Source organism: Vidua chalybeata, chromosome 3, assembly GCF_026979565.1.
Source record: "Vidua chalybeata isolate OUT-0048 chromosome 3, bVidCha1 merged haplotype, whole genome shotgun sequence".
In the NCBI taxonomy this organism is placed as follows: Eukaryota; Metazoa; Chordata; class Aves; order Passeriformes; family Viduidae; genus Vidua; species Vidua chalybeata.
In genome coordinates, this window is record NC_071532.1 from 69,501,818 (window position 1) to 69,513,855 (window position 12,038).

Genomic DNA, 12,038 nt, shown 5'->3' on the forward strand with positions numbered 1-12,038 from the left:
TTACTGACACCCCAAGATGAAATTGAATAGAGCAACTTTTAGCTATGTTTTTAGCTTTGTTTTCCCTAATTTCTATTTTAAAATTTAGTGAAACTGACTTCCCAGTCATAAAATGGGTGAAATTGCTACATGTCCAATAACACTAAAATTGATGTTAATAGATGGAAATAAATTATTACTGGATATTGGAGGAAGATCAGCTAATTAGTATCTATACACACAGAACACACACACACACAAATGTTAAGTAATCACTCCCAATTTCCTTCACAAATTTCATTATAGCAAAGCAACTGTTTATCCTTGTTTCCAGAGGCATTTTGTAGTCTTGTGTTTTAGAGGTCACTTCTCTGAAAGGCAAAATATTCCTTTAATCATTACACTTTCAGGAATGTCCCACTTTGGTTAGCTCATATGGTGGTGTGTTAGTGAGGTCTACAAATGTTTCCTGTGAGAAGAAAATCCTAAGGTAGCTGTCAGCAGTGGGAATGAGTCACTTGATAGGATTGCATCCTACATGTGAAATCTGACACCTTGTATAAAAGCAGGAGTTTGGTATTATGTCATGTAATGTTGTCACTTGTCTCCTGCTCCCTCTCTCCTTCTTCCAAGAGTTCAAACAAAAGAGGGTCTCCCTCCCTGTAGTGCTTGTTTGTATGCAGAAGCACTGGAAACCAATGAATTTTAGCTTCAGTAGTGCTCAGATGTGTGTGCATGGCTCACATGCATCCCTTTGCATTCCTTTCCCTTCCATGATGTAATTTGGTGGGTGCTGAAGGCAGACTGTCCTGTTCTGACATGCAATTACGGGAAAAAAGCAACCAACCCCAAGAAACAAAACAACAAAAAAAACCAAACCAACCAACCAACAAAACCCCAAACCCAACTCCCCATCAGAAACACTTGGGTGCTTTTCTATTCTAAGAAAAAAAGAATTGCTTATTATGTGTGGCTAGAGGGGTCAGGGAATACACCCTGCCTCTGTCAGTCTGTAGGCAGCAGAACTCGGAACCAATTCAGGAGTGCCAGTATATGCCTGCTTTAGTTGACCAGGCTCTCTTCTGCCAGACCCAAGTCCAACTCCTGTGGGAGCAATTCCCCAATATTCCTTCACAGGGCTCTCTGTCCCATGCCCTGCTCCATAATGCAGGCTGGCCCACGTGCAGCAGATTCTGCAGCTGTTTAGCACTGCTCCTGCAGCAAGAGAGACATGCAAAGCTGGCAGGTAATGCTGCAGGCTGTGCCAGGGTCAATGGGGTCCTCCACCCACAGTCTGACAGCGCCTGCCTCTTATGGGACCAGGCAAAGTCATCTGGATCAGATCATCCATTTGTGCAAGGGCAGGCAGGCTGTACATTGCAGGTCCATGCCTTGACATCCAGCATGAAGGTGGGTTTGCCTGGGATCAATGCAGAGGTGGCTTGGACAGCATGGTCATCTGGACAGCCTCTTGTGAACTTGTCAGTCACTTCTCAAGCTGTCCAAGCCTCCCCTTTCCACCTCTCAGCAATATCTTCATGAAGAAGCCCTTCCATGTAGTTCCTCCACCACAGAGAGTGGTTGATCTCTAGATTAGTTTATGTGTGCTTTACATGCCCCCTACAAATCCAGCAAAAACTGTGGATGTGACATGCCTGTTCCTACACCTCCCAGAACACATTCGGACCCTTCTTTGGGTCACAGTTTTAGCTCACATGATATTTAAAGGCTGCAGAAACAAGTGCAACCTGCTTAGGAGTGTCTGACCCCAATAAAAAGGTCTGATCAATAGAGAAGCTTATCCAGGACAGATCAGTGTAGCCAAGCAGAACAGCTACTCACCTTCCTGCTGTCATAGTTTTCCTCTGAGATCACCCTGCCCTGTGACTGAAGCTTTCTATTTTGAAGCACATGGGCACAGTTCCCTCTCCAACTGCTTCAATGCTGAAACCACAGAGGGCTGTCTCATGCATTACAGGACTACTTAGGAAGTCTGCCTTTCTTTTCCTTAGCTCATACCACTGGTGGATTAACACTTAAAACTTATGAAAGCCTGTTTCTACCTTCTGCTGTCAGTGAGGGCCCCGTTTTGGTGAGAGTCATAGAACCACTGAATGATTTGAGCTGGACAGGACCTCTAATGGACATGTAGTTCCAACTCCCTGCCATGGGCAGGGACACCTTCCACCAGACCAGGTTGCTAAAAACCCCATCCAACTGGCCTTGAAGACTTCCAGGGATGGGGGATAACTGGACAACTTCTTTCAATGTCTCACCACCTTCAACAGAAGAAAAAAAAATTCTTCCCTGTATCCAATGTAAATCTGTCCTCTTTCAGTTTAATACCAGTGCCCCTTGTCCTGTCACTACAGGCTCTAATGAAAAGTCTCTGTCATCATTAGGAACAGGCTAGGTCTTGATTGTTTGTACTCATCTACTTTAGTTTCCAAAAGGCTTTTCCAGAAGTTAAAACTTCAACTTTTTGGCGCAACACTGTATTTATATTCTGCTCCATTCAAATAACCTTGCTAAATGCTCTTTGGTATGTTAATGGATCTCAGGAATGCAACTTCCCTGCTCATCTTGGATGCCAGGAAGGTGTTGACTTTTTTGTTGTTGTTGTTCCTGTTTTTATCCTGCACAGAACAGACCCTTTCAGAAAGTTAATTTCTTCACATCCATACCTTAGCTATTCCCAAGCCACAGAGCATTCCTGGCATTTTTTGAGGGGGGTCTTCCTCTGGTCCTGCATGCTCTGGTGTAAGCTACTACTGTGGAGGTGACAGGCAGTGTGTACATGCTGACAAGCATTTGACAGGTTGCTGACCACTAGCTGGAGCTCACTGACATATTACAACACACCTCTCTGCTTGTTTCTCTCAGCACCCCTGGAGATTATGGCAGCCACTTAGAATAGCAAGAATAAGTGGAATTGAGGAACAGAAGATGCATTTCATTTATTTCCATTGCAGCTGGTGCAAGTTCCAAAAGCGTGGTGACAGCATTGCTCACAATGAAAGTACAGCCTGCTGTCTTCCTCTGGGTGCTCTGCAGAGTCCCTTCACTTCTGCAGAGTAAGAATCACCAAAATCCTCCAGGAAAGCTTTCCAGGATTGTTGTATGCGGCGTTGGTTCAGTTAGGGGTTTTAATAAATGTCAGTTAGTCAGTTCTCTGTACCCCCATTTTCCCCTCACAATGGTCTGCTCCAAGTTGTCTACCATTGGAGCTTTTACATGTCCATCTTGTAGCCATGCCTGAATTCTTCCTGAAAGTTCTGTGTCAGTCACCCCATCCTTGCAATCCTATTTGTCCCAGAACACTGTACGCACCCCTGTTATGTTCCCAGAGGTTGCTGTGATCCGTGTCACTCCCCTGTCGTCTGTCCCCATTGGGTGAGGGGGGCTTCCACCCGTCTTCCCGCCCCCTATTTAACCCAATGCCTCCTTTGTTCAATCGTTTGTCCTCGTGCGCGACCTGGGGACAGCTGCTCCAACCATTGCAGCGGCCACGCGGGAAATAAACGTTCTCAGCCATGCAGGCAAGGTGTGCCTTTTCTCGTCCCTTTGCTTCCTCTCAGCGTAAGGCTATGAAAGCTGCATTACCCACGCCGGAGCGCTCAGCCCTAGAGCCTCCCTGCACACAGCAGCTTCGGTCTCACCAAAAGGCAGAGCCTAGCCGGGCGCCCCAGCTGCCCGAGGCCGGAGTGAAGAACAAAAGCCGCACAGGATCATGTCCTCTTAAGAGCAATTTTTTTTAAAGGTCACTATGCCTGTAAATCAATATCTAGACATGTATCTGCATCTTTAAACATCTACACAAAAAAAAAAAAAAAAAAAAAACAAAACAAACAAAACAAAATGAAAAACCAAAACCCAACCAAACTAAAAACAAACAAACAAACAAACAGCAAACAAATAAAACCCAAAACCCAAAAACCAAACTAACAAAACAAAACCAAAACACCACACATTTTAGCTATGCCTGAAGAAAGCAAGAAACTACTTTAAATCCTTCACTCAGCAGCCATCACTTTGAGACTATGGAGAGGTACACCCTGCTTAAACACAGCTATTAAGTAGCTGTTGGCATGAAAGAAAAAGTGTCCTGGAATATGCTCCTTTTGCCTTTTCAGGGTTACCTTTGTCCTTCTGGGCTCCCCAGTCTAGGCTGGGAGCAGAGCCAGACTGGATGAACAGTAGCTACCTGCTCCTACTGGCCAGCTTTCCTGCAGACACACACCTGTGTGTGGCTGTCTAAACATCTATAAACAATAAAAAATCTGCATGTTTCACAGTTCATCCAACAAGTTGTGTTGGAGGAAGCACATGTTTAATGTCACCAGTGCATGTGGTCATTCCTGAGATGGCTGTCCTAAGTGACAGTATTCTGAATTAATACAGACGTGAACTTCTCACCCCAGTATGGTCTGACCTTTACTCAGCTCCTTACAACGCCTAAGCATTAAATATCCACCTAAATGCCACAATGAAATTAATACATGACAATCTGAGATTTCATCTTCCTCTGCATGGTTAGTTAAACAGTAAAAATCAGCAGTACTACACAAACCTTCTCACTGATCTGTATCCTCCATGGGAGCAGAGTATCACTGCCATGCTTTACTCATAACTTCCTGACACACCTGGTGAGACGACCAGACCTATAATAGCCAGACCTATTATAGATCCTCTGGTCTGGCTGAACAGAGAGCTTTGGCTGGAACTCAATAAAAAAAGGAGACTTTATGACCACTGGAAGAAGTAGAAGGTAGCTCAGGAGAACTACTGGGACGTTCTGAGGTTATGCAGAGATAAAAGTGGAAGAAAAAGGAACTTAATCTGGCTACTGCCATATAATACATTAAAAAATGTTTCTATAAATACATTAGTAACAAAAGGCTGGCTAAGAAGAATCTGCATCATTTATTGGATGGGTGTGGGTGGAAATGTACTGACAAAGAAGGTTGAGGTATTTAATGCATTCTTTGTTTCAGTCTCTAATAGTAAGAGCAGTTGTTCTGCAGGTACTCAGACCCCTGAGCTGGACAACAGGGAAAAGAATGTAGCCCCCATAATCCAAGGGGAAATGGCCAGTCACCTGCTGTACCATTTAGACACAAGTCTATGGTGCTGAATGGCATTCACCCAACTGTACTCAGGGAGCTGGTGGAAGAGCTCACAGAGCTACCTTCTATCATTTACCCACAGTCCTGCCTCACCGAGGAGGCTCCAGGTCACTGGAGGTCAGCCAGTGTGATGCCCTTTTACAAGAAGGGTTGGAAGGAGGATCTGGGAAACTACAGACTGGTCAGCCTGACCTCAGTGCTGGGGAAGGTCATGGAGCAGATAATCTTGAGTGCATCATATGGCATGGCCAGCACAACCAGGGGATTGAGGCCCAGCCATCACGGCTTTGTGAAAGGAAGGTCCCACTTGACCAACCTGATCTCCATCTGTGATACAGTGACCTCCTTAATGAATGAAGGAAAGGCTGTGGATGTTGTCTACTTGGAGTTTAGTAAAGCTTCTGATATTTTCCACAGCATTCTCCATGAGAAACTGGCTGCTTATGGCTTGGACAGGTGCACTATTCACTGGATAAAAACTTGTCTGGATGGCTGGGCCCAGAGAGTGATAGGGAATGGGGATGGTCTCTTCTCCCAGACAAGTGATTTGATAAGAACAAAGAGAATCAAGTTGCACCAGGTGAGTTTTAGATTGGATATCAGGAAAGATGTCTTCACTGAAAGAGTTGTCAAGCATTGGAACAGGTTGCCCAGGGAAGTGGTGGAGTCATCATCCCTGGAGGTATTTAAATGGTGTTTAGATGTGGCACTTAGACACATGATTTAGTGATGGGCTTGGCAGTGCTGGGTTAATAGCTGGACTCAATGATCTTGTCTTTTCAACACAAACTATACTGATTCTATGATTCTCTGTCACCATGAAGTTTTCCTGCTTAGAAATATGCCACTGCAATCGGTATCCTGCTGTATTCTTGGTATAGCAGCAGCATACATAAGCATAGAGTTGGTACTGTTAACCTTAAATTAAGATTAAATAATGAAAAAGGAAGCAACTTTACATAACTGATGGCTTTTGCCCTAACTATGTCATGAATACAGAGATAAAACAAAGAAAGCAATTTTGCTTGACGTGATGTCAGCTTTAATGTAACCTTTCTGATTAACAAAATTAGACAGCAATTAAATAGTGATCAAATCAGTCTTTATTGATTATTTATAAGAAACTTCCTGGAAATATAAGTGTTGGATCTTTTAACTGACAGTTTACCACAAGACAAAGCTAACAGCAAAAAGTGACAGGCTTTATTGCATGATTATTGATGTACGCAGCAGAGCGAGATAACATTGTGACACAAGCCCTTAAAAAAGGGTACTGTAATTTTGTTCAACCAAAATTCGTATTTAACAAAAAAATATGTTTTTCTGCAAAAATCTTATGCTGCCACATGCAACCCCTTGTTACTTCAGTACATCCTGTTTGGGTACTTTTAAGTTTTTCCAACGCCTCAAAATAACTTTGTATTTTTCACTTTCAGTTTTATCAGATAATTTTTTTAAGACTACACGCATAACTACAGCAGCTCCTGTTTCTTTATCTTCACCTATTATGAGATCCAGTGTGTCACCAAGTTTCACCTGGAAACAGAAAGAGAAGATGAGTGATTATAAACATTGCCTGAGAAAAACAAATCCCCCACAATCTTCCTTTCTTTCCACTTAATATTCTTATCTCACAGGAGAGGAGGAAGGCAGCCAATACCAGACTTATTATAGATCCTCCAGCAATGAACTTCTAGGAAAGCCGTGGCAATACGCAATTACATGTCTCATGACCTTCCCTGCCAAGAGCTTCACCCTCCGTGTTATACAACCAACACCTAACTGTGAAAAAGGTTTTATGTATGTCTTTTTTCCCGAAGTGTGCTTCCTACCCATCTTTTTCTATTAACACAGACACAAAACAGCAAAATGCAAAGTTCTTCCTCATGCCTTTGAAACAGTTTAAAGTGTTTCAAAGAACGGAGTGCTCAGCAACTGCCTGTGTTCCTCTCAAAGGTCAGAGAAGCAATACACCTCTTATAAACCAGCCATAACTGTATGGGATCAGGAATCAAAACTTCTCATCCTATTGCCTTTTGATGACAGTAGCCACCACCAAGGATCACCCTTACATGAAGAAAGGGTTGGTAGAAGTACATGTCTGGTGACCCTTCTGGCTCTCTCCTAACTGTGATCCTGTGTGCTCTATTACAGGTACAACAATCTTCCCTCAGCCACCCCAGTTTCAATCCCTTTCTATCATCAAACTTCCTCTTTTTCTTTAATCATGTTCCTGCTCCACCAATATCTCAGATTTAATTATTCCTACTCCATCAAACCATGCATAGTGATATCATCACTTCCTTCAGCAACTTAAAATGTTCCGTCCTTGCTGCCTTCTCCTGACTTTCAGCCTTAGATTTGACTCTCCAACCACACAAGTTTCCTGTCTGCCTTAGGGAATAATGTTTTACCCAGGGAACCATGGTCACACCATCCCCCCTCCAGGTGCAAGTGCTGTTAGCAATGCTGTGCATTCACCTTTGCAGAGTGATCTAGAGGGAGAAGATCATGCCTTAGCTATTTTCTTGTACTATGTTTAAAAAGAATTAAATTTTAAAAAGTCTTACAGTTCTACTTTTCTTCCATAATTTTTCTCCATTCAGCCTGAGTTCATTATTGTAGAATGCATCTTCTACTTTACTGAAGAAAAACAAGGTTTTATTGCAGTTACAATGTGCAGCAAACCAAATGCAATTGTTTCTTTGCAGAAACACAACACCACCATTCATGGGCAAGGCACATTTCTACACCTCTAATTTGTGTGTAAAGGACACTTTCACTTAAGGTCAGGACAGACTTGAACTGGAAGTAAAGAAAAGGGCTTTCACAGATATTAAATGAAATAGTAGCATACAGTTGCTCTGTGCCAGAACAGCTGTTTCTAGAGATCTGTCTCCTGAATATCCAATCAATAATATCCCCTTTCCTGCATCAGCCAGTTTAATAATTTGTTAGTGATCAAGTTATACTAATATTCTGTTCTAACAACATAGTGATATCAGACTTCTGCAGGTTGCATTAGATCAAACACTGTCATACATTTATAGACTGCACATTTACCTGGTGGACCTGTGAAACTTATACCTACCATCCCCTATTTCTCCATTCATTAAATAGTGCATTATTTTACTCCCTCAATCTCAAATTAGACCTTTTCCTATTGCACAGTACAGTATTTTGCATTTTCTTTATTTTAAATAAATAGGAAGTGATACAAAATGCCTCCTCAGCAATCTTAGAAATACTGCAGACAGGGAAAAGCAAAATCAGGCTGTTTCAAGGGAGGTAGGGTGAAATAAACAGGAATGTCCATACATCCAAAATATATATTTAGAGAATCAAAAAAGCTACACCAAAAAAAAAACCCCACAAATACTAAGTTATTGCTAAGGCAGCAATAAAAGGTTATCAAATGTCAGATTTTAGATGCATGACATCTTTCTCACTAGCAAGTTGTTTCTTCTGTACTTACTTTCTTGCCATGTCTAGGCCAGCTTTCAAGATCACATCATAACGAAGAGACTGCACTACTTTTTCAAGATCCTTGTAATCTTTTACTATGTTTGGGTCATTTTCAAATTCATCTTCCAAATTACTTTCATCTTCATCCTCTTCTTCCTCCTCTTCTTGTACGCTTTGTCTGCTCCTTTTAGAGCTTTTGCTGCTTTTGTTCCTCAGAGAAAGTACTGAGATATACTCTGGAGAGAGTCTTAATGCACTGAGTCTGACTGGGGAAAAACTGAAACATCTTCTGTAGTTTACTGTGCTTGCTTGACAGCTGCAGAATAAGCTTCTCCTCCAAGTGGGATACAGTTTATTTGAGGGGAATTTCTCCCACAGTCCGAACCAGACATTTAGTTTTCTGAAAGTGCTGATGGGGAGTCTGAAGCCAGTCATAGCATAACCTAAAATAAAACAAACATTCACACGTAAAAATGAGCAACTGTTTTGATGGATTGGAAGGATTTCCCCACATATGGCATAACAGTTACTACAAAAAGATGAGTATTCAGTTCCCCATACAGTGATGTATCACCTGAAAGCACAAGGCTTTAGGTGGCTTTATGATCCGACTTTCTCATACACTGGCCAACGCTACAAAGAGCTAAGACACCAGATGAGAAACAAATGCAGAAATGCCCAATAGAATACTCTGTTTGTAATTCTTTTTCTGGTGTTCAACATTAACTGTGCAAACACATTTGTGACGCTTTCCTCCCTACATCTGAAATATAATTCACAAAATACACAGAAACACCGCTATCTGTGTCATAAAAAGCACAGGGAGATCTCTATTTATCATGAGTCATTGTCAATACAAGCAAGCTGCTGAGCACTGCAAGCAAGCAAATCCAGAAAAGCCGAAAGCTGCTTAACCTCCGTTTCTGCTTGGACCACAACGCTCCTGCGTGGCAAAACGCTGCACAACGTCCCCCCCTGTTTCTCCAGATGGGAACTGGCGCCGTGGTAGTGCTCGGCAGAAATAACACGGCTCTATGTACCGCACCAGGCGTGACACCAGGAGCGAGACTGGCAACAGCAGGCTCATCTGAAAGCTCCCCGCTGCTGCTGCTCCTCTCTCTGACCGGGGACAAGTAGGTGGAAACACCCTCAAAACACTCCAGGTGTCGTTCAACGCTCTCAGAAACAGATTTACAGCCCCTATTAGTTGGGTGCTGCGCTGGCTTTTACTGTGATCTTATATCCACGGAAACAAGTCTTTCCTTACGAGATTAGAGTCTGGTTTCCCCGCACCCAAGTGACCCCTGCCGAAATATGGAATGAGGCGGTATTTGTGGCTGAGAAAAAAAGCCCTTATCAATGAGAGCAATTAGTGGCCAAATAAAAATAACCACACCTCCCTCGGCTTTCTTCTTGTATCTAAATATGTGAACTTAAAATATATGACATATACTTTGAATTGTAGGACGGTATCGCAGAACACACAGGCCCCTCCTCAGTTCGGGGGCAAATTCCAACAGTTATTTGAACATGCAAATAAATATTACTGCTTCTTTTTAGCGCTCGACCTTATTTTGTTCCGCGCAGGCCAGCGGGTACAGGCGGGCCAGGAGGGCCGTGAGCCCGGCCGGCACAGCAAGCGCGCCCCCTCCGCCTCGCTGGAACCCTCGGGCGGGCAGAGCCTCGCCCGGCACCCCCGCCCCGGCCCGGCCCCTGACCCGCCGGCGGGGCGCTCGGTGGCGGCGGCACCGGGCGGCCCCGCCTTCCCCGGCGGCTGCCCCGGGAGGCCGCAGGGGCCCGGCCGCCGCCGCGACCCGGCCCCGCGATCTCGGAGCCGCGGCGCGCCCGCCCCGGCCCCGGCGGAGGGCGGCCCGCGGGGCGCGGCGTTACCTGGGGGCCGCGGGCGCCTCGGGCCCGGGCCTCGCTGCCGTCCCCGCGCCGCCGCTCGCCCGCCGGAGGCGGAGCCTGAGCCGCCGCAGCCCCGGCTCGGCGCCCTCTGCCGGGGCCTGGGCTCGGCGGACCCGCTCCGCGCCCCGGGGCGGGACGGGCAGGGCGGGCGGCGCGGGCGCCGCTCGTTCTCCGCCCCGTGCCCGCCGGTCTGCGAGCCGAGGCGCCTCTCCCAGAATCACGGAATGGGCAAGGTTGGAAGGCGCCACAGTGGGTCATCTGGTCCAGCCTCCCTGCTCAAGCAGGGTCATCCCAGAGCACAGGGCACAGGATTGCGTCCAGGCAGTTGTTGAGTATTTCCAGCGAAGGAGACTCCACAAGCTCTCTGGGCAGCCTGTTCCAGTGCTCAGTTACCCGAGCAGTAAGGAAGTTCTTCTTCATGTGCCGGTGAAACTTCCTGTGCATCATTTTCTGTCTGTTGCCTCGTGTCCTAAGAGTTGGCACCACCGAGAAAAACCTGGCTCCATCCTCTTGGCATCCTCTAAATATTTGAGGCTGCCTCTCCCCTTTAGCACACTGTGCCCATTGGTTTGGGAGCAGAGGCTGGAGAAATCTGGGAGAGAGACAGGAGGGCAGCAGGCTGAAGCGGGTATCCTGCCAATGCCTCCTCAGCAAACCGGGAGGTTCCACGGGAAGAGCCCTCTGTGCTTGGGCCAACCTCTGCCCTGTACTCTGCTAGGGGACTGGTCCAGCCACTGATGGTCTCCTGCTCCACTGAGATGTGCTGGAGCGGTTTCCCATTATAATTTCCCCAGCTTTCCAGGGAAGTTTTTTTCTGTATTTTCAGCCCCTCATGCTCTGACCACATTCCCAAAGCAAAAAACATGAAAATCTCTCACTGGGGACATCACTCCAGCAGATGTGCAAGTTTTCCAACCACAGATTGATTTCAAATCTGTGGCTTGGCCACCATGACAATCTAATCCAAACCCTTCTGTGGCCTACATTTCCCCTTATCTTTCTTACTTCACATTGCATCTCCCTCTTTTACTCTGCATCTCAATTACTGGAGGTAATTTATAATTCCTTTTCTGTGAAGCTCAGAAACTAGGAGAAGTCCATCCCCTCTTCTGCCCTCTCCCAGATTTCTCTATGGTGTGCACCAATCTCTTGGTGCTTCTGAACGCTCTGATTTCTCAGTGTTTGGGGAAATCTCTGTATCCATACAGAGCAGGCACAGAATGCAAGCAGATTGATAGCATCTTGCCCTCATGTAAGTGGCTGCAGAAGGTTAAGGGTAATTTTGGCAGATGGAAAACCTCCTGAGCTTTATAGTTCTGCTTTAAAATGCTGGCCACCTCACCTGACAGACCAGTCATCCCTTGGAAAAATACTGGCAAATCTGAAAAGTAATATAACTGCAGAACTACTGCTGGACAGCAGCTGTGCAATTAGCACGGGCATTATAAGTGTCTGCTTAATTTTATACCTGTATAAACTTTGTCATAAAATGTTTGAATGGGAGGTTTTTATGCCAGGGATATTTGGTAAAGGAGCAATTCACAGGCAAAGCTATTTCCC

The 12,038-nt window shown here is 45.2% G+C and overlaps 1 protein-coding gene across 2 annotated transcripts; it reads right to left on the minus strand.

The window, feature by feature from the left end:
* Positions 1-6,190: 6,190 nt before the first annotated feature.
* MTRES1 (mitochondrial transcription rescue factor 1) lies at positions 6,191-10,555 on the minus strand. 2 transcript variants are annotated; one of them, XM_053939754.1, is made up of 4 exons: positions 10,461-10,555; positions 8,581-9,013; positions 7,676-7,748; positions 6,191-6,641 (listed from the first exon to the last, which is right to left on the minus strand). In XM_053939754.1, the coding sequence occupies exons 2-4, from the start codon at positions 9,003-9,005 to the stop codon at positions 6,465-6,467; spliced, it is 675 nt and encodes a 224-aa protein (XP_053795729.1). In that variant the 5' UTR covers positions 9,006-9,013; positions 10,461-10,555; the 3' UTR covers positions 6,191-6,464. The 2 variants fall into 2 exon arrangements, with proteins under 2 accessions (XP_053795729.1, XP_053795731.1); XM_053939756.1 differs by lacking the exon at positions 10,461-10,555 and adding an exon at positions 10,139-10,239.
* Between the last annotated feature and the right edge of the window lie 1,483 nt (positions 10,556-12,038).